This window comes from Strigops habroptila, chromosome 2 (genome assembly GCF_004027225.2).
Source record: "Strigops habroptila isolate Jane chromosome 2, bStrHab1.2.pri, whole genome shotgun sequence".
Taxonomy (NCBI): Eukaryota; Metazoa; Chordata; class Aves; order Psittaciformes; family Psittacidae; genus Strigops; species Strigops habroptila.
The window spans coordinates 53,536,948-53,559,393 of record NC_044278.2 but is presented as its reverse complement, the minus strand read 5'-3'; the positions used below and the strand labels follow the sequence as shown (position 1 = coordinate 53,559,393).

The window sequence follows — 22,446 nt, the reverse complement described above, 5'->3', positions numbered from 1 at the left end:
GAGGTGCTCCAGCCTCCTGATCATCTTCATGGCCTCCTCTGGACTTGCTCCAAGAAGCCCACATCCTTCTTATGCTTGGGGCCCCAGAGCTGAACGCAGTACTGCAGGTGGGGTCTCACCAGAGCAGAGGGGCAGAATCACCTCCTTTGATCTGCTGGTCATGCTCCTTTTGATGCAGCCCAGGATATGGTTGGCTTTCTGGGCTGCAAGTGCACATTGCTGGGTCATGTCGAGCTTCTCATCAGTCACCCTGAAGTCCTTCTCCTCAGGGCTGCTCTCAATCTGGTCTCCTCACAGCCTGTATTTGTGCTTTGTATTGCCCCAACCCATGTGCAGGACCTTGCACTTGGCCTTGTTGAACTTCGTAAGTTTCACATAGGCAACTTATATAATATTAGACAAAACACTGATGAATTAAGAACACAAGACAATATTCAAACTAAAAAAATCCACCCAAAATGTTGAAGGAAAGGATCTTTTATAATATGAATAATTCACGCCTGTTCTGGGATAAAGAGAATATTTTCCCTGAGCCTCCTAGCAGAAGATGCTGTAAAGAACAGAAGCAGAGACAGCTGGCAAACAGACACAAAGAGTACCAAATCCTGAATCTCTCCTTTCTTTTCATTTGAAACCAAATTTTTTGGAAATAACTTTCAAAAAAATCCAGGTACACTGAAAAACTCCACCTCATCTTCACATCAGCCCCTTTATAGGTGGCTGAGAAGCCTGTAAACAAAGCAGACCATGGAAAAAAGGAATTGTCCCCAAAAGACTACCAGGGTCAGCCTGTTGCTCAGGGAGCCCAAGGAGCAGGCACGCACCCAGGCCTGAATGTCTGATTTCCCATGATGGAGTCCATGGTGGAAGGCTCACTTTGTTTTGTGTCAAAGCAATGTCTTCTGAGAAATCTGTTTTGCTGGAAAACCAGCTCTATTCTGAAGCCCTGGGATGGCTCTTCCTTTAGACTCGAGGAGCAAATGTTTACTGAGGAAGACAACAGCCACATCTCTGAATCCTCCTCTTTCAAAGCAACTGTTTCAGACTAAACAGAACATCATGGGTCACCTCAAATAGCATCAGATGCCTATGCTACCAGGCAGCTGAATGAAGCCACTCTCAGCTGGCCCACTTTCTGGGCCACATTGAAGACATCTCCATTGACTTCAAATAGCACCTTCAGCAGTGAAATCACCTGCAGATACTACAAAAATAAATTTGCTTGCCTTAATTTGAAACTGACTCTGTCTCACTCAGAAATGCAATATAACCTCAGTGATTTAAACAGGAGTGTTTCTGGATCCATACTCTGCATTTTCTAAGCTGTTGAAATGGAGGACTAGAAAAATGATGTTTAGTTTTAAGCAATTTTCAACATGGAAACAAGAACCCAACTTTACATGACTGAATTTTAGCAGAGTCTTGAAACTTTGGGTCAAAGTCATTAATCATAACCGAGTCCTTTGTTCATTTTGTCAAGTGCACTGAGGAAGATTACTTTGCCTGAAGGTTAATCCCTCAACTTGCTTTGCAGCAGACAGTGATGTCTTCAATGTAAGAACTAAGATTTCGCTGTAGCCACTCAGATTACATTACACTTGTTAACTCACTCAGTAATAGTATGCAAAATTTGACAGATAGGAGCCTGCTGCCCCAGACATTGCATAAACATCCAGCCAGAGACAGTAACTTGCTGGAAGAACATCCAGTCTCTAGGAAATAAGGCAGCCAATAACAGGATGAGAGAGCTGAGAGAGTATACACATTTCACCAAAAGCTGAAGCCTTTTCTGGGAGAGTGACACTCTGGTTAACCAGCCCTCTGGAAAATGGATGATGTCCCACAGCTACCTATTACTGAAGATGCCTGACTTAAATTGCTCACTATTATTCTGGGTGTCTTCATATAACCTGGGATTTTCTGCAACACCTCTATTCACAGACAGGCAAGTGATTTACTGAATCAAATGCACAGGTGAGGAGAATAGATGAGGAAAGAATGAGACTCCTAAATCCTAATCCTGACGCCTTGAACACTAGGCTGTTACTCCTTTTCTGTGTTTGTAAAGGAAAATACACAATTAATTTGTTTATTACCAGCTCTATGCCCATAATTACAGTATCGTGTGAGCAATTCAATATAATCTTCTTCATTCCACTATGCAGGCTGATCTATCATTAAGTAAGAATACTTAATTACAGCTTAGTATTCATGCTGGATATATGCTAAAGAATCATCCTGTTATTTTCACTAACTACACAAGGCTTTAATTCTACTGAGTTTTGAACTATTACTGTCTGAGAAATATGAATAAGAGCATAAGACTGCTCCTCCCTCCAACAAAGTTCTTAGAGAGGCAACCTCTTTGATAGGTAGTGGCTGGAACATCTGCATTATTTAATAATGTACTGTATGCCCTTTTTTTAGTTGAAAACACCATTTAAATATGAATCAAAATGTGAATGGATCAAAATTAAAGAAGACTTAAAACAACAAACAACCACAAAAGCTTTAGAGCTTTCATTCTCTATGCATTATGTTGTAACAGTACATGGCTCATCTTTGCTTTCAAATGATGCCTGATTTTGGCAACCAAAATAAAACAACACAGGAAAGCACAGAGAAGTTTTTGTATTTGAAATGGTAGCTGCATTTTTACCAGTCCCAAAGAGCATGAAAAACAGCAAAGCTCTAAGTGCTGAAGAAATGATCCTGAGTGCATATACCTCTGAACAATTATTTTTATTTCCTGCCTGCTCACGCAAATTAGAATGCCCTTGCCGGCTTCAGGCATAAGATATATGGTGACTTCTGACCTGTAACTCCCTATTGTCATCTCTACTCTTTTACTAACCGTTTAACATTTGACAAGTCACTCATCTTGTTTTCCCTTCTCAGAAAATGGGAACTGACATATTTCCAACTACACAGCTTTCTTATAAGGACTGGTTTTTTGGGTTTCTTTAATGCTTATAAGCACACAGGATGGGCATGAAACTCCTAAATATTTAAAAGAAAACTACAATATACAAAACCTTATGAACTATGATGAGATCAAAAAGCATAAAGACTGTACAGAACACAGACAAAATGAAATAACCCCAAATTACATAGGCCAGCAGCTATTTCACAGCCTCTTCTGTTTTAAATTGCTACAACCCTCGTTTTGCACCCCAAATAGCAGCGGGGCTATTTCCACCCATGGGCTCAGCCGGGCGGTAGGGCTAGGAGAGGCTGGCTGCCAGCCCAGGTTTCTCACCTGCCTGCTGGAGGCACTTGCTGAAACCAGATGGGTCAGGTGAGATCGTGCAATCATGGATCACCAGGTAAGGTGAGCGGAGGACACTTCTCCACCAGGACTCATGCAGGTCATGTGCCTGTGCCAGCGAAGATGGGGACCAGAAATAGCAAAGCACACAAACTAACCCAAAATGACTACAGGGTGCTACCTGTATTAATAGCAGGCAAGATGAAAATATGCCTGGGAAGATGGGAGAGATGAAAAATGAAAAATGAAAACTTTTCCCCAAATTTCTCATGTCTAAAGAGAAATTTGGGCTAGCTGGCTGCAACACATCCTGCTGATGGGTCTGCTCTACACAAAGCTTCTGCATTGAAAAAAAGATGTTTCCTATTTTCTATCAAACAGAACGCTAAAGTCATGAAATCACAGATTACTTCAGAAACCATACAATTATGGAGCTGTCTACGTAGCTTATCCTCTCGGTTACCCAAGAGAAGTACTAAATTTAAAGGCAAAGGCTATATTCAGTTGCAAATTAACATATCTGAATGCTTACTAACCCACCAGAAACAACCTGGTTTTAACAAAATAACTAAAAATGCGAATGCAAAGGAGGACTGAATGTGATTATTCAAATCAAGCTTTTTGTTGTGTGGACTGAAAGTGAGTTTAAACTCTGTAACTTAAATCCCTGTGTTTGAATCAATCAACCTTGGGGCTCTTTATTGTCTGACAAGGAACCTATCGATGACTTAAATTCAGAAGAACCCCAAAGAACATGTGTAATGTTAGACAGGCAAACAATACCACTGATTTCACTGTCATTCATCATGTTTTTAAAATTACGTCAGACAAGATCTTAGGCATCGTATCTTTTACTGCAGAGCTCATAATGGACAGAGCAAACAGGCAAACTCAGCCACACAAATGCTTCCCAAGGTGTGAAATGGCGGCAAAAAAAAAGCCATCTTGAAAACAATTACTTGTGAGCTTAAACTCATCACATTTAATCAGCTGAACAGTCTGAAAGAAGGGCAGGTTGGTGGTGCAGAGGGGGATGTTAGCCTGGGGAGAGGTGATAATATCGTTAATTTGCAAGGGGGCACAGAGAGAAAAACAAAGGTGACGCTTATTGCCAGTGGAACAGACAAAGGAAAGCAGGGAAGTGGGATGTACTGAAAATTTTTAAGTACTAGTAAGTAGCAAGACTCAGATTTCCTATCTACCGAAGTTGTTAATTTTAATATCCAGGCTTATTTCTAAGGTGTTTTTTAAACCTTTATTAAGGTAGCAGATGGAGCCATTCATTTGTGAAAAATGCCTCCCCTGCAGAGGCCAGCACTGGATGTGGTGGCAGGTGTGGTCTTTCCTATGTTCCTATTTGCTTTGCCGGATGACAGAAGTCACAGCAGAAGTGTCATGTTGCTGCAGAGATGACACAGTACACCCCAGTCCTGTGTCAATGACTAAGCCAACTGTCCTGGCTTGTGTCGCAGGAAGAATTGGTTCGAATTCCAAAAATGAGATTCACAGTGACAGTCAAATCTCATTACCTGGAGGAGGACATGAAAAACTGGAAAGGAAAAAAACATTTAATCCCTTCCACAACCAAAGTCGTTCCCCAATCTGCTATTAAAAAAAGAAAAAAGTTGAGTTTCTTCCAGGAAATCTTATATTCCTTTTATTTCATTCTCAGATTGCTCCTGCAGAGTGCTTCTGACTTGGGTTTTGATACCGATTAAGGGCATAGGTAACTATGAGCAAGAGACTTACACATGCAGAACTCTCAATAGACAAAATTATGAATTAACCATTTCTTTTTATTAAGTGCCCAGAAGAGTTTCTGTTGCGCTTGTATTCATAGGGCATTTTGACTAAAAGATTAGAGCAGTTGTTGAGAATGGGAAACAAATACTGTGAGATTCTGTGGTTCGATAAATACATGTTACAGACTCATCTGGTGCTGAAATAATTTGCTTTGTTTAGGGAGCTCGTATTGAACTGTGCTTTTTGGTAATGCCATTTTGCTACACACATCTGTTTGCTTTGAGAGTCCAATCAATGAGCCCTCCCCGCTCGCTCGCTCGAGGTGATACACTGCACACAGTGATGCTCCAGATGATTAAACTTCTGCGTCCCAGGAAAAATTCCAGTGGAATTAAAGCAGAACTATGCTGTGGTTTAGTATCTGCTTTTAACTCATAAAGTACAGGCTGAGGTCTGAGCAGAGGCTGGAATGCCAGCACAGCCTGCCTGTTCCATCCCACCCTGCTGCTTCTCCTGCATGCCTGGCTGCTTGCTTAAAATTCTACTCTTCACCTGCAAGTCTGCACAGCTCTGCAGCGGCCTATTGTTATTTAATAGGTACTTCACAGCAGAATTGAATTGTTCTAATCAAGATTAGGACTCCAGTTCTCTAGGTGGTATGCAAAGCATGCCTGCAGTCAACTTTCACCCACTTCTCCGCCTTCCCTTTCATCATGCCCCATGACAATCTCACAGACAGTCCCAGCTCTTTTTCATACCCTTTTCTTCCTGAATCCCTAAATGCCTCACTGCACCCTCACCAAGTGTGGCTCCTACAACAGCCTGCCAGGCATTTGCCCTATTGGGTTAGGTCCCTTTTTGCAACCTGCATGCAATGCGGAGTAGAGTGTCCTCAGGAGCTCAGGGTAGGATGGTTCCCAGCGCAGCACTGAAACTCACCCTCCTCAGATCACCCATCTGTGCCACTGAGCCCCTTCAGAAACCACAAAGGGGTAGAGAACAGCCTTGAAAGCATGAGCTCTTAGGGCACATGGCTCTTACCATCTTTGGAGCAAAGAAAGAAGCCCAAGCTTTTTGACAGTAGAGGAAGAAGGGGGAAATATTAGGTGAAACATCATCAATACACTGAGCCAGCCAAATCTGAGAAGACAGGAAAAGTGGTAGGTCCACAAGCAGTTCCAAGCCAGGGCAGAAAACAAAGCTCCTCTTGCAGCAAAATCAGAAGGGGCAATGGTGGTGTGACAGCATGTTGCATTGCTGGATGCAGAGGGCTGCAAGGAGGGAGGACTGGCAAGCGGGGCCAGTCTCAGGGTGCGGAAGCCAGCAGCATCAGCCACAATTCTTGCTGTTGCTCAGCCCTTCCCAGGGCATGAGACACTGCTGCATCTGGAGGTACAAGCTGCAAAGCCCCCTTTGCTCTGCAAATGTCTGCTGAGCTGATGTGGCTAATATTTAGTCCCTGAGCTCTGCAAGGGAGCCACAATCGAGAAGCAAGTGTTTCTCAAGCAGCATACTTTTTAGATAAAAATAACCTAAATGTTTGGCTTTTGCCGATTATATGAACTCCTTAGTGACCAAAACATAACTGACCTTTACTTTTAAATCTGTGTTCAATAAAAGAGGATTACAATTGTTTGTGAACTTTGCAAAGTCTGTAACATGGCTTGGGGAAAAAAAAATCTTAATTTATATTTGTTTAATCCCTAATAGCTGCTGACAGTCTGTGAAACAAATAGTTTTAATTATTGCTCTTGCTGAATCTCAGGTCTCATCATTTAATCAAAAAATAGCACATTACCGGCAACTGGGATTAAATGGAAAGTCATATAGTAGGAAAACCAGGAAATTACATTAGCACCAAAGAGTGACAAATACGTCCTCATGGCAGCCGTGTCCTGAGACAGCAGAACATTTAAAACTGCCTGATAAGAAAAAAACAACTAACCAAAACCCTATATGAACAAACAAAAAAAGCCCCTGAGTCTTTTCCTGAGACTTATGGCTGTTGAAAATGTCAATATAGTCTCTGAAAAAAAACCCCAAGAAACCGAAACCAACCCCAAAACATTTTAAAGACTCCTTTTAGTTATTAATGAACAATGTACAGATCTTACATATTGGTGTAAAATAAGTGGTACTTATTTTTTTATCGGAACTACTGATGCATGACAATGACAACAGAGCTAACCAATAGGTAATGACTATATTTCAGGAGTAATGCTCTGTTCAGAGGAAAAAGATAGCTGCAATTCACAAACAATGATTGACACCACGAAGCACAGGAATCAATGCCCACAAGAGATCTGCACATTATTTAAAATTTCTTCAGCAGTATTTGTCTTTGTTCCTTCATCCCAGTGTAATTTTTCCTGCCTGTAATACTGTGAATATATTAAAGGTTAGTGTGAATATTTTAAAGACACTAGAATAAACTGCAAAAGCTAGACTTCTGATGGGTAAGTAAGTCTAACAGCCAGCAGTGGTATGACTATAACTGGAGTACTGTAGTCATGGGACTCTATGCAAAGCTCTTGTACTGTCAGTCACAAAATGACCAAGACCTCATCTCTCACAGGCCCAGTATAACCCAGCAGGACTTCAAATTTTTAGTCTTCCCAATATGTTTTTCAGCATTTACTGCTCAGAGTAACTGGAAGTATGCCAGGTGGCCAGAGCTGGAGGTGATGTGCCTCAACACTCGCTGAAGTCTCCCAGGGAGACAGATTTATCACTGGCCCCTAAAGTGAACTGATGAGTTCCCATTGGCCTAATTCTCTAAATATAGCCCTTTGCCTTGTTTTTATCACCAAGTCTGTGTAGAGCAAGAGAAAAGCATGAACTAGCCCAAGGTACAAATCTGAATTCCACATTGTTAACACAGGGAAGTGAATAACCCCTTGTTCTTCACTTGCGTAAGCAAATACCCTAGATGTACAGGACAGTGAAGAAGCTGATTACATCTGACTCTCGCATTTTTGTTTTTGAGTCACATGAAGCTTAAGATGTGGCCGGTTTATAGCCTGAAATGATGTTCCCTTGCTTTAGGTTTTAACTGCAAATCAGTCTGCTTAGCCCAGAACAAACACTTGGTCTTTGCTTAGAAAACAAAGAGATGACTTCACGCCTGCCATCAGAGCACGGCTACTCAAACACCTGGCAACAGTTACCAGCAGCATCTAATAGGAGGGAGAGATATTCAAAAGAATAAATATTCAGCTGCAACTAGAAATAACCAGATTTGGGTGTCTTTCTTACAGAAGAAAACAGTAGTATTTTTTAATCACTATTATAGTAAAATGGAGGAAAGTAGTTGGTTCTTGAGAAATCAGGCAGATTCCTCTTCTGGTCTAAATTAATATTCTGAAGAATTTACAAATAGCTGAAGATGACCATAGCGGGGGGGGGAACCCACCATAAAAAAAAACCCCAAACAAAACATTACCACAGAAAGAAATTTAAAGAGAAAATAGCACCATGGTACACGTCCTTAGAGAAGATGTTTCCCTAAGCAAAAACAGATGCCTGAGCCAAATATGCTCTTTAACTCCTTTTCTGAAAATGTAAACTCATTTCCAAAAAAGCTCACTCAGTGTTATTTTCTTTTATTTAGGCAAGTATGAGAATTTACAAAATGAGACTGAAGATATTCTCAGCCTACACCTTGTTTGCAAGTAGTAGAGAGCTGCTTACACTCATAGAGTTTGCTTTTGTGTGAAAGAGGGAATAAAATCCAGACAGTCCTCTGGCCTGCGCTAACTGCTGCTACATGAAATAAGTACAAATATAGCTAATTTGAAAGTACACAGGGAGAAGGAGGCAGAATGAAGTGGAAATGAGAATATATCCCAGAATATATTGACATAAATCTTAAAATAAACGTTAAAAATGTATCTATGGAGTGAGAAACAGAAAAGGAAGCTGCCACCGCAAAGCTTGTGTGCCTGATCACACTGCCCCGCCGGCTCCCAGTTTTCTGGTTTAATTTAGAGAAAAGGTTACTATCATCTATCATGTTCCATGGGTTGTCAGAAGAGCCAGCTCTACGTATTTTATCATTAAGCCCACTGAAGAGGTGTTTTAAATGCTTGTAATAGATGTTAGCTGACTACTTGCCACTTGCACCGTAGCTCTGCCCTTTCTTCTAATTCAAAAGTATATTAACAGGAGGATAATTGCAGGTGTTCTCATTCATAATCTACAGTGACAATAACAAACAGCAGACCAAATGAAAAAGCTCTTGCAGTCTTCCAAAATATTTAGTGTTTTGCTTTTTGTTAGAGCTATTTATCTATTATTCCTAAATATTCTTAGGTATTGCAGGTAACTGAAATTAAGAGTGAAAGAATATTATTGAAAACTATGTAATAACTTATGTTTAACTTGCAAAGCTACAGTAGGCTGGATTTTTGTTGACTATAGTATTAAAGAGGCATTTTTTTATTAATATTATTTTGTATATGAAAAAGTTCTATACTTGAAGGAAAGTGATATTTTAACATGAAAACTAGCTAGTCTCCATGGATTTTAGCAAAGGGACACCAAAACATAAAAGGTATGCCAGGCTCCTGCATTTTAGATGTATCTATTTTTTTTATTATAAAGGCACTATATAACTGTAATAAGAAAATACTTGCAAAAGTCTGTTAATAAATATCTACTGTCAACACAAGTTTTACAGAAATACAGGTTACAGTGAAAATATGGAAAAATAAGAAAGGAAGAGATGTGCACGTACTTCACAAAAATACCTTTCACCTGCCCTACATGAAAATAAGGAATTTTTTATGAAAGAAAATTGTTTACATGAAGAAATACCTACCGGTAAAAATGACGCAGCAATGTGGTGTTCTTTACCACAGGAACTAGACACTGTTTACTAATCCCTTGAAGTGGCAAAAACACATGCATCTCAGTGAACATGATTCATAGACAGATATTTCCATCATATCCTGGGCTGCATCAAGAGGAGTGTGACCAGCAGGTCAAGGGAGGTGATTCTGCCCCTCTACTCTGATCTCATGAGACCACACATGGAGTACTGTGTTCAGCTCCGGGGCACCCAACATAAGAGGTAAGTGGGTCTGTTGGAGCGAGTTCAGAGGAGGGCCACAAAGATGATCAGAGAGCTGGAGAACCTCTCCTACGGAGACAGGCTGAGTAGGGCTTGTTCAGGAACATTTCTTTCTTCCCCTCATACCTTTCTTCCCCCTAGATGAAATTCTGCACCTGAACATTTTAGGAATGGAAATCCTCATCACGCCATCCCACACTAGTCTACTCCGGACACTGTCAGTAGGAGCTCCTCACCTGACCTCCAGCAGGGCTACAAGCCTCCGCAGAGTTATCCATCTTGAAGGTGGAAGGTACTTTAGGTGCAAACCATATGGTCAGGAGGGCCCAAGATGGTGGCCTTGAGCTGCTTGTGGAAACACAGGGGAAGCCATGGTCTCTCGTACAAGGCTGCTGCCCCTGGCTGCCTGGCCTCTCTGCTGGAAGGAGTCTCTTGACCACTGACCAACTTCTAGAAGACCATTGCTGTAGCTCTGATTACAGATAATCCAGATAGCTATGCCAACTATCTCTACAGCTCCATTTTCAATTTACATTGGCTAATTTATTTTTTAATAGCATGCACAGATTTCTTGAGCAGGACAATAAAAGATCTCATTTTTATTGAAGGCTCTTCAGTCTGATCCACAGCCCCATCTTCAATTTTCTCCTGTAACTGCACTGCTGGAGGCACAGTTCAACGCAGCTGATCAGCAAACAACTAGAAGAACTATTGTCTGGAAAGGCAAGGACGGAGGTGAGTGCAAGAAGTGGCACATCTTCACTAAAGGTTTTCCCAAAGAAGGATTTGCTGGATACACATAATGTTCTAAATCAAAATGAATGTTTGTTGGGAAATCTTTGCTTTTGCATCCTTATACTGGATTTCTTCTTTCTTTTCAGCATGGGAGCAAAACTGATAAACCTGAAGGGAAAAAAATGGATTCTAAATACAAAAGGAATTCAAAAGGAACAGGGGACTGGAGGAACCTCTTGGGGCATATCTGATCTCCTGATTTTGTAGATATTGGATCCACTGAACTTCTCTATAAACCTATTTAAATTCCATCTTAAATCCAACCATTTTCTTATAGCTACCACTCTGTGGAAGCCTTTACCAGAGTCTGATTCCAATGATTAGAGACAAGTTTCTTACTGCCTTTTTCTTATTTCTTTCTCGCTTTCTCAAAGTAAGTACATTTCCAGTCATTCTTGTCTTGACCATTGTTTCCTTAAAAGCAACCTCACTCCCGTTTATTTTGATTAAAAGTTATTGCTAGATATCATGATATAACTTGACAAAAAAGAGATGGAGGAAAAAAAAAAAAAAGTTGCTGCCTAGAGTTTCCACAGAGTCAAACTGAAATCAACACATGAAAGATGTGTCGTCTTTACGGTAACAGCAACAGCAATGTTATCACCCTTACGCAGGATGGTACCTGCCCACATCTATGAAGGCTAATGACCCTAACACTGCAAATGCTTTCTTCCCAACCGTGACAGCATGGGACAGATTTTACATCACACGTATGAGAGCTGCTTCTGAGCACTGGAGGTGCTTTATAATCCCCTTGGCTCCTCTGAGTAAGCTGCTGTGTAGTGACCTGGAGATGACAAATCCAGGTACCTGAGCACAAACACATTTTATATTTTATCACTTCTTCAAGAAGCTGGAAACAGATGACTCACCAGCAATCTGCCTTTGACCTAGTACTATGACGGGTGGGTTGAAAATCTCACAAAAGAAGTTATACAGCAAGGTACTGGGTTATGGTTATATTTTGCAGTGAAAACAGTGGTTCATATGAAACAGGCTTGCCTCAATATAAGGGGAAAAAAACCCACCACACCATAAAACTAAAACTGAGCACTGAGTGTATATACAATAGTACTAACAGGGCAATTATACTTAGGAAAAAAAAAACCCCAAAAAACCAAACTATATAAAACTCCTTGTTTAGCGCCTTCTAGATGGGCTTCTTGAACGGATTTCAAGCAACATCAGCTGAATCTAGTATTATAAACATTTAAAGTATTTACTACCTCTAGATATCTGCAGGCCCACTAAAGCGATCAAGGTTTGGTGTATCTGTGCCAGCCTTAATCCACTTCTCCAGACAATAGGCATATAAAATAGGATACACAGGCCACAAACCTAAACCAGGCAAGAAAAATAATAGGCCATCCACAGACCAAGGAGAACCTCTAAGGAGCAGGATCAGACATGTAAAATGCTTTTCATAAGGACCATACTCCACATAGAAGAGGCAAAGTCACATCAGATAATCCTTGCTACAAGAATACGCAATACAATTCGAACCTGAATGCTTTTAGGTTTGGGTCTTGTTTCCTCCTTCAGCAGGTTCTGATCAGCTACACTTGTGCAAAGCCACTGATGAGGTACCAAAAGTTTAATGATGATGGAAGTCATAAATTTATATGCAAAGGAAAATGGGGACCTAAGTTGTCATCATTAGTCATGACGTATGAAAATGGTGATAACTGAACTCCTCCCTGAGAAATGACCAATCTACATTCACAGCATGGGCAGTTATAAAAATAGCCTTGCACCTGGACAATGTACAACCCTGACAGAAAAAAACCCAAGCATGCTGCCTCATATTTCTTTTTCTACATCATTTTTAGAACAGAACAACCTGTCAAAATGTACCCATAGCATGTAATTTTATTTTCAACACTCTGAGCTCTAGAAACAATGGGACAGCTTTTTCTCTTTCTACATTTTTAATCATCATAGGATAGTATGTGACAAGTGGCAGACGCTGTAGAAGACTGCATTTTGCATCTCAAGAGCTTGTCAGGAAAAATACTGAATAAGTCAATCAGTACCACTCTTCCTGAGACACATTCAGTATCAGCATACTGCTGCCTGCTGCAGGGATGCAAGGCAGCTGGGGAGCCATTGCAGAACATCACTCACAATAAAGTCATGGGCACACAGGGCTGTCAGCACAGGGCACCAACTCTGGCCCCTGCTGTTCATTCAAAAAGTAACATATATACTGCATTGGACAAACAATTAATAAGATGGTAACTTAAGCTTGTAAGTTGGGGGTGGCTAGCAATTAAGAGACATGGGGAGCAACACATCTTTTCAGACCATGCCTGAGCCTAGGACCAGCAGTAGCATGTCCTTCCTATTCCAGTGACATAAAAGTAGGTCAACGTGGTGAGGCCAAACAAATACCAGTATAAATCCCATGCTTGATAAGCTGTCCAATTTAATTTTTGTTTTATTGCACATTTCTCAGGTTTCATCCAAATCCTTTTCTGCATATCTACTGTATTCCCTGCAGAGCGCTTGTCTGCGGCAACATGATTCGTGTGGTTACTTCCCCTTTCCAGCACTGAGATGGCAACATCCAAATGTAGTCATTTGCCCTGAAGAGACTCGCAGACCCAATTTAAAGAGAATGTTTAAATATGCATTAACATATAGAAACCACTAATGCTGGACAGATTGTATTAATGACTTGTGTTTGTCATACACAGGATCAAGTTCCTTCTAGAAAAATGGGAGCTAGAGCCACTGCACCAAATTCCCTTCTCAGGTGTAGCTGCTAAAATCCTCCAAATCCCATGTATTTAGCTGAGAAGATAATAAATCCAAAACAAACCATGTGAACTATGTCTTGCAGCTCTTGTACCCTCTCTAAAATACAAACACAAATTGGTTGGGGCTGGCAATCCTAATTGTTATAGTCATTACTAAAGCCAGAGTTATCCAAGTGACTTCTGAATTGAAACTTGTCAAAACTCACAAATTGGGTGCTGGATGATCCTGTTATTTTAAAAAATGTATTTATTATTTCCAGTTCTTCCCCAAATAGTGGGTGGTGCTTGCTTTCTGCGGTTCTTGTTACATCATCACACTATCATAAATACATACATAGTCATAACTACCCATGCAAATGCATGGCAATATCTATGTGATAAATAGTGGAGGCACACAGTGGATTATAAACATACATGAGAAATGCATTTTGTAAATAACTGGTATTTCCTCACCTGTGGCTGCTCATGAACATGCTTCCCACTTATACAAGAAGTGGTCTGATACTCCAAACACCTAGAGCTGCCATTTGAAAAACTAGCTTGATCTCAGATAACTTGTGCCCCAGATATGTGAACACAACTTTCCAGTTCCTACTCTCTCCTGTGCACATCCAAAACCACAGTATTGTCAGTTCTTTACTAGCATCACTGGTTTTTAAAACGTTCTGTACATTGGGATGGAATTCATCTTAAGTAATTTTATACAGCACAGACGTCTACAGCTGAGCTAGTCACCAAAGGACCCCTTCGTCATTCATGGCAATAAACTGGCATTTGAAGACTTGAAGGAGTTGATTCATTTGGACAACTGCAGATATTTATCTTAGGATAAAACAGATCCAGTACTAGCAGTGACCATGAGGAGATCACTCGATGAACAGCTCTGATGCGGGCATTCATATTGCAGACATTTATGAACTAGGAGACCTGTCAGAGGTGGCTTCCAGGCATAGGTGCCTTAGATCACTAGAAAAGGGGATGTTTTCAGCTTCTTGGCAGAGCTTGGCATTTTCTGTCAATCTTTCAGAGCTCAGGATCACCATTAAAAACTGTGCCTATGCTGTTCATGGAAGAGTTTCCTTACCTCACATTGAAAGGTTTTCCAGTCTCCTTGGATTACTGGTAAATTCAGGACTGTCACATTCAGAGAGGGGGAAGAGAATGCCTGTAAACCTCCAAAACCTCTTAAAATTAATTTCTCCATAGTGAGTAGCGGCTTTAGGTGACGGGGCTCTGCAATATAAATTTTATCAACATTGTGTTGCTACAGATGCATTACAAGTTACAAAACAATAAGGAATTTAGGTAGGTCATCACCAGAGAACTATCAATTGATATATAATGCACACCATACCTGATGGCAAACTGTCTATGTGATGTGTGCGCATATATATGTATTAATATGCACTCCCACAACCTCCTTCTCTGCATCTCCTTATTTTAGTGATCTAATTCGAAACTGCTGCTCGCCCGTAAGCTTGGTAGCAGAATTTTCCAAGGGAAGATGGTGTTCTTTCTCCTTAACTCAGTGTTATGACTTTTTCACATGGAAGAGAGAAACTGCCTGTAACTTCTGTTCCTACCCTTGCTGAATGGGTCGTTTCTGTGGGGCTGGGGTGGACTCCTTTCTCTTTTGTTCTTTCTCTCTTTCAAAAAGGTATCTGAGAGACATGCTGATGAGAAAAATTAGTGGCTGCTCTGTATTCTGCTGCCACTGGGTTCAAGTTTCCAACAGCATTGTGTTACCTGACTTAAAAAAAATGGTATTTTAATTATGTGATGATGGAGGTAGAAATTCCCAGGTGCATGAGGGAGAATTTCAGCAGTGTGATGCTATAACCCCTAACTATAAAGACTGTGGATTGAAAGTGAAAGGCTAATGTCTAGTTGAAATTTCAGGATTTCATCTAATTCCCCAACCTTTCAACCTCTTTATTGAGACCTTTACATTAGAGGCTTTGTGGTTACCTTCTTTTAAACTGACAGGAATCAGAATCAAGTCCCTGGCATGTATTTTTGGTCCACAGCAAATTATCTTCCTCTTGTGTTTCCTCCATTTTGAACATGTCTGACTGGGAATAGATTATCATATAAAAGTATTAACCAAGTACACAGGAAAGTATTGCTGAGAAATGTTAGCAAGTAATAAATTGATTGATGGAAAATGTCTTTCCTAACTAACCCTCTGGGTTCCGAATATGAAAATAGTTATAGATTACAAGATGTTAAGTGCTGATGTGCCAACACTGGTTAGGCTCTTGTATTTTCACAAATTCTTAATTGTTTACTTACTCTCTCCATATTACAGCAATACAGAGACTGTTTTTTTACTCTTTTGGATAAAAATTGAATTCCTTTCAGACAGAATGAAACAATCTGCCTGAGCTGTCAAGTTAAATTAACAATCCTCTACCACGCAGTCCTCTACCACAAAGGTATTTACCTGTTTTCAGTAAGCTTCTGGCCTGCCAGCAAAATGATATCACAACATTTCAGACACTTATCAGTCTAAAAGTTTCACTCCAAAACAATTTCACATAGGACAAGCATAGGTTTCTACATAGTGCACAGTGAAGGTTTAACCTGCGTTTCTTTAGACCATTTTCCAGGCTAAAAAGGATCAATCCTGCAGGCAGCGTTCAACAGTTTTCCTGTCCTGTGAACTCTTTTGAAAGATGGAAGACAGACTTCCTATTTTACATTGTCAGGAAAAAAAAAAGGGGGATGCTTTTCTTGTTTTAACTAAACAACGAAATCTGCAGGACAAGGCACAAGATGGATCTCTGACCGTACACAGTGCTTCGTTATTTTCTAGCTCCATGGCTGTGTTTCGGCCTGTTCCAACTAGCACTCTCCAAGAGGAAGCCTGGGTGTGGTTTGGGGATAGATCATGCCAGAAACTGCTCCAAATGAGTTATAAACAAGAACTTCAACAGCCTTTACTCCCCTCTGATGCACTCCAACACATTGCATTCCCATCCATTTTGTGCTGTCCCATACAGCATCCTTACCCTTTTGGGTGCCAAACACCAATGCACGCAACACAAATCCTTCACTTTCTTGCCATCTAAACATTTTCCAACAGCTCTCAATGTGCCTCAGAATAAATGTTTTGACTACTTAGACCTGAGAAAACATGCAAAAAAAAATTGATATCTTGAGACACAGGGGAACAATGGGTTCAGTGGAGATCAGGGTCCAATGCTATTTAGGTGTGCCCTGAGAGTCAGCCTAATTTAGAGGAGTCTGATCCTAATTAGGACTGACACAAAAGACTCCGTGCTCCAAAGCCCTCTTGCTCAGCAGTTAGGACAAATAAAGCAGCTAAACTGTATCCACAGACCCCATAACAGGCAGGAGGACCTGGATGCCTACCCGAGTCCAGGGATTCACATGCAAGAAAAATCACCAGTATTTGGGGGCTCGAAGGTGGGTTGCTCATTAGACTTCTCAGGTGGGTCCCGCCATCCTTCTCCCTAGAACCATTCTATGGCAGTAAGAAAAATTAAATCTTTATTTCATAGAATAAAAGAAGCCCCATGGCTCTAAAGCATAAACTCCTGTCCCAATGTGAACAAAAATGAGACCTGTTTAAAGACTAGAGTAGTAACTCTAGTTACAGAATAGAGTAAGTAAGGCTGTTTCCTTCTCTCTGATTTTGACCAGAATCCTACTTTTGATCTGAAAAGCCTTTTGTAAAAATTAACCGCAAATGACATGTTTCTGCAAGGAGTTTTCATTTTGTGAGAAAATTCCAGAATAGCTTTACATGAGGACCACACAGTCACATGGACAGAAGATGTTGATACTGATGAATTGCTGCTTTCAGCTGTAGAATTTAATTATTCTCATTCTCTACAGCTGGCGTTATTGTGTGGTGATGTGTTTGTCTCCTGACACCTCAGGGTGGGGGAAGGATGAAATGAATTTTCTACATTCACAGTGCCGAAGGGACAGTTTGAATAAGAAATGCTGCAATAAGACCTGCAAGACTATGTCCTCTGGCATGAACCCAGGGGTTTTAGATCTTGTTTTCTAGCAGCACTTACAGACTGGAAGCATTTCTTTAAAAACGTTATTGGAAAATTACACTAAAGTTAAGCCTATTTTGACAGATGAAAGAAATTAACTGGTTTATATTGGCTGATTTCTAGCTTGTGTACCTGAAGCCCTTCCCTTTGCTTTTACAGGCTGGCGGGGTCACTAATTCTACTCATTTCCAGTTTGTCAGTCAATAATCACTTTTGTGGCACTACGTCTTTGAAAATGACAGCGGAGACAAGATCTGATGCACAGTCTTCCTTCCACAATGCCTTCCTAAATACCGGTCTGAGGTGGCCAAAAGGACCAAATACTCTATATCTGACAATGACCTGTTCACCAAGCTGGTCATAAAGAAGGATTTGGGCAAGTTTACAACATTGCTGTGTAGGAAACATCTCTACTTTGATGGCATAATGAAGTCATATGAAGCAGAACAGTCTCTGCCATTGGACATTAATGAGAGTCAACATTTTATTTTTTCCTCTAAGGTATTTTAATTGTATCACAAGCAGAGGCCATCTGGCTGAGAATGAATATTCACTATCTCTAGCAGAACTAGAAGTACTTGAGAGGGAAATGGTACCTTCCTGGCTTCTAGCTTGGACAGTACCCATTACTAAATCTGATGTGTTCCACGGTTGGCTAAATTGCAATCTGATGCCCAACGAATGTCTTTTTAGGCTATTATTATCTTATTAATTAGTTATAGTTTACTAGTTTTGACTTTATATCTTCAAAAAAAAATATCACTTTATGTCAAAAATTCTTAAGGGACTTTCACTGCATTCTGCAGAAGACTGGGACTGCTCGTCAGCTTTTATTTACTGAGAAGTCACAGGGGTAGAAATAATTTTTTTTCTTTTTTTTTTTTTGAGGAATAAACATAATTTCTCTTTTGCCTGTTTATTAAAAATGCAGAGAAAACATTTGCAAAATGGAAATTTAAAGAACAACAGCAGACAATAACTTTCCTGAGAAAGAATCGAGCAGAGAAAAATTAAACTATCACTTGTAAAGGGCAGGCATTAATCTCACAAATTTTATGATTGTCAGTGGATCTTTGAGCTTGGCCTATCTTATTTCTACAGTGGTGCCTCTCACTGCAGCTGATTCGGTAGAGATTTTAGTGAGCAATGTATGAAGACCAGAATACAACAGAAACTCAGCTGTTAATATCTTGTATCACAGCCTATTTACAAACCTGTAGGTTTATTTGTACCTAAATATCTTGAGGTGGCTCTGATGCAGATGTTGATCCAACAGCCTTTCCTGCCAACTAAGCTGCCTCAAATATGAGCAGCACAGTGAGAGTGGGGGGGCCAGGCTGCAATACCTGAGAGGTATTTGACTTGAATGCAACTGGGACCAGTGCTGGCAGAAATGCATTTAAAGGTAGAGAAGGCTCTGCCACAGTAGTTTGGAATTAAATCAAACAACATGTTGACTCTCTCCTGAGGGAACGTGATGTGATAAATCCAAAATGTATTTTCTCACCAGAGCTATCTGGGTTGTGTTGGCTCTCGCAAGTGCCAGGTTGCAGTGGGTGAAGCAATTTCCTGCACATATTTAGAAACTGCTCCAGAATACTTCAGGGTGATAAAAGTTCGTTGAGCTAATATGATTAGAGAGCTATCACCTCATTTTCACTGCATTACTGCCATAATCCTAGAAGGAAGATTTATAGATGTGCACTTGGGAATGAAATTCCAGGGTAGAAGAAACCCTTACTACCAACTATCAGCTAATACTATCAGAAAACTGAATTTTCTTGTACTTGCTTCCTTACTTTTCTCCAGTGAAATTTATACTAGTCCACAAGACCAGCACAAGACCAACACAAGACCCACCCAAGTTTGAACGCTGGATACTATGGCCTTTGGTACAGCACTATTAAAATTGGCAGGCAGGCTTTTGATATGAACTTGCCATGGAGCTAAGCACTGCCTTGTGATGCTGTTTTGCTGGAGCTGAACAAGACATACCTATGTGATGAAGTGCTCCTGAATGTGAGAAAAGAAGGCAAAGTCAATCCTGAATACATAAACATATCTTTAGCAATAAGCAAAAAGTAGAAGTCAGAGCAGTAATTCAGAAACCTAAGGAAGGACGGGAAGAGTGACAGTAGGAGTTTCCCTCTCCTTTGGTTCATAGGAAAAACACATCGAGTGTTATATAAAAACATGAAAATCTCAACCTCAATAACTGAATCATTCAGTCATCCAAACCTGAAGTTATTCTCACTTAAAAGCAATTGATGCATTTGCTTTTCCGCAGTACACACTTCCATGAACTTTGGAAGTACACTTCCATGCCTGTCAGTATGTCAGTCCATCACCTGTTGCAAGGCAGAATTCCTTCAGAGCAGTATCTCCTCCAAAGAATAGGAAGTGATCAGGAACTATCAGCGGCATTACCATTAGAGCTGTATGAAACTCCCTCTTGTGATAAATCCAGTCATTTTATGTGTGTTCAGTGACATCCCATTCAGTGTCTAAACCTGGTCAGCATAACACAAAAATGTCTCCGTGGGCACACAAATGAAACTGAGGGCTGTAAACAACAAGATACGCAATTCTCACTCTCAGACATGGAAATTTTGTCAGAATTTTGTGGCTCCAGAGGAAAAGCTGAGTACAACCTAAACATCTGCATGAAACTGTTATGTTAGCAAGGTGAAGTAAGTCCAATGAAAAAACACCACCATCCGAGAGTGATATTTAAAATGGCAATCACAAGAGGCAAAACAAGTTTAATATATACAGTCTGGCAAAGCTGCATTCTGCTTCTTTAAGAATGCATTACATATTATGAGCATTCCTATTACAATTGTATTGCAATATTCAGAGTGTACTCAGAAGATACTATTATATTTTTTTAATATGTGTTTATTTGTTTGCATCTTATTTTACAGCCACTCTTCCAGCCTCCAGTTTAATTTCTAAAATTAAAGCTAGTGATATTTCCATATCAAAGTTTAAAATTAATTTGCTTTGTGGGACATGCCTCTTGATCTAAAATACTTCATTTTAATTAGGACATTTAATTTTCACTAATGGAATCAGGTTCAATTCACTTAATCCAAAACTACTTTCTGAAAGCACATTTTTTCAGCACAAGTCCTTCTAAGGCTTTTCCACATGAAGAGATTGTACCTACACAGCTAAACTGATTTCAGATCAATCTACTTACACCACTACAAAATGTTACTGAAGTTAACTGTAACTGGGTCTGCCCCACTTCTGGATCAGTTTGATCAAGCAGCTGTAAGTTTCCTAACGCAGACCAGGAACAGATAACAGAAAATCAGGTACCATTACAAGTATGTGTTAGTGTGAGAGCATGAGTGTCTGGACCCACACAGCCTGGAGTATGGCCACTTCCCACCACAATTTTTGTACAGCTTCCTTCTTCCCTTTGCCCTCTTCTCTATAACGTGCTGTGTACATGTACACCATGCCAGACCATGTCTGCTTCTCATTAGGAGGACGTACAAGACATTTCCAAGGAACTGGTGCTGCATATTCTGGCTCTGTGGTAGGATGACGTTCTGCCCCCCATGCACACATGAAGGCACACCGATAGATCAGAGCGGAGATAATCAGCGCATGGGCACAGAATGTGAAAGGCATTCCCTTCCCTTGTTGTGAGAGTGTTTGTTCTGGGGAAGGCCTGTCTTTATTAATTTTGTCCTTCTCATCAGGACAGACAAATGCAATAAATTCCATACATTATTGTAAACTCTGAAACTCCTTCCGCTGACTACAGCTCTCACAATGCAGGGGCATGGCAACAAAATGATTTAAAAAACTGCGTACCTTGAAGAACAGCCAGGCCGTCATCCATTTAGCCACTTTTACAACCCAAAAGACATGCTTATAGAGCTCAGTATTCACAACTCCAGGGTCTACTACATTAGCAGTCACATGGCTTCCATCTGCAGTCAGAAGATGCTGTAGTTGATAGGTAAATAACACAAGGGCAAGTTTGCTTTGGGCATAGGCTCCATGGGGTGAATACGAACATCTGTTACAGGAGAGAAAGAGAGAGGGAGGTGCACATAAAAATAATCAGAAGGAAAACAGAATTGCACAAACATCAAATGTCCTGCATTTTGCAACATCCAGCAAACAAACAGCTATACATTGAGTCCTCAGAAGCAGCAGCTTATCACTGGCAGGTGTGTTGTTTGCTGGAGTTCTGGTGATTATTCTGTCACACGCCAAGTCTTATTTATGGTGGGGAGAAAAATTAAAATAAAATTACACAGTACCTGCCAGAATCTCTATGTCAAACTATTTAAGCTAGAAATGCTGAGGCACCAGTCTCCAGGATATCATCACCTAGAGGCCCTCAAACTACTCTCCCCTTCCTCATAGCTCTCTTCCCACACATACATACCCTGTTCCCACCCAGTAAATCTGTGTCTGATCATACTACTCTTGGTTATTTATTATTTGTATTGCAGCAGGACCTACTAGTTTCTGATGAAGGCTCCTCTGTTGGGCACAGTACAGATGAGTAAGGTACTCACTGTACCTACCCCAGTGACACACCACATTACACACAGCTAAAGAGATAGATAGAAAGATGGGGCAATGAGAGTGGCTGCAAGTGTAACCAGAGTTATGCCATATACGGCCTTTAGAGCAAAGGCAGCTGGCTGAGTCTCTGCCAAAAAGAAGGTTCAATGAAGGCTCACAAATACTGGGAAAACATAACCTGTTGAGACTCCTGTGCGCCTCTCCCATCTGGATGCTGAATCTGCC

The 22,446-nt window shown here is 40.6% G+C and overlaps 1 protein-coding gene across 1 annotated transcript in view; it reads right to left on the bottom strand.

The window, feature by feature from the left end:
* DHRSX (dehydrogenase/reductase X-linked) overlaps positions 1-22,446 on the bottom strand; it is a 173,953-nt gene that overhangs the window by 7,798 nt on the left and 143,709 nt on the right. Inside the window, exon 6 of the mRNA XM_030477739.1 lies at positions 21,496-21,703. Coding sequence (XP_030333599.1) covers positions 21,496-21,703 — 208 coding nt within the window. The remainder of the gene's footprint in view (positions 1-21,495; positions 21,704-22,446) is intronic.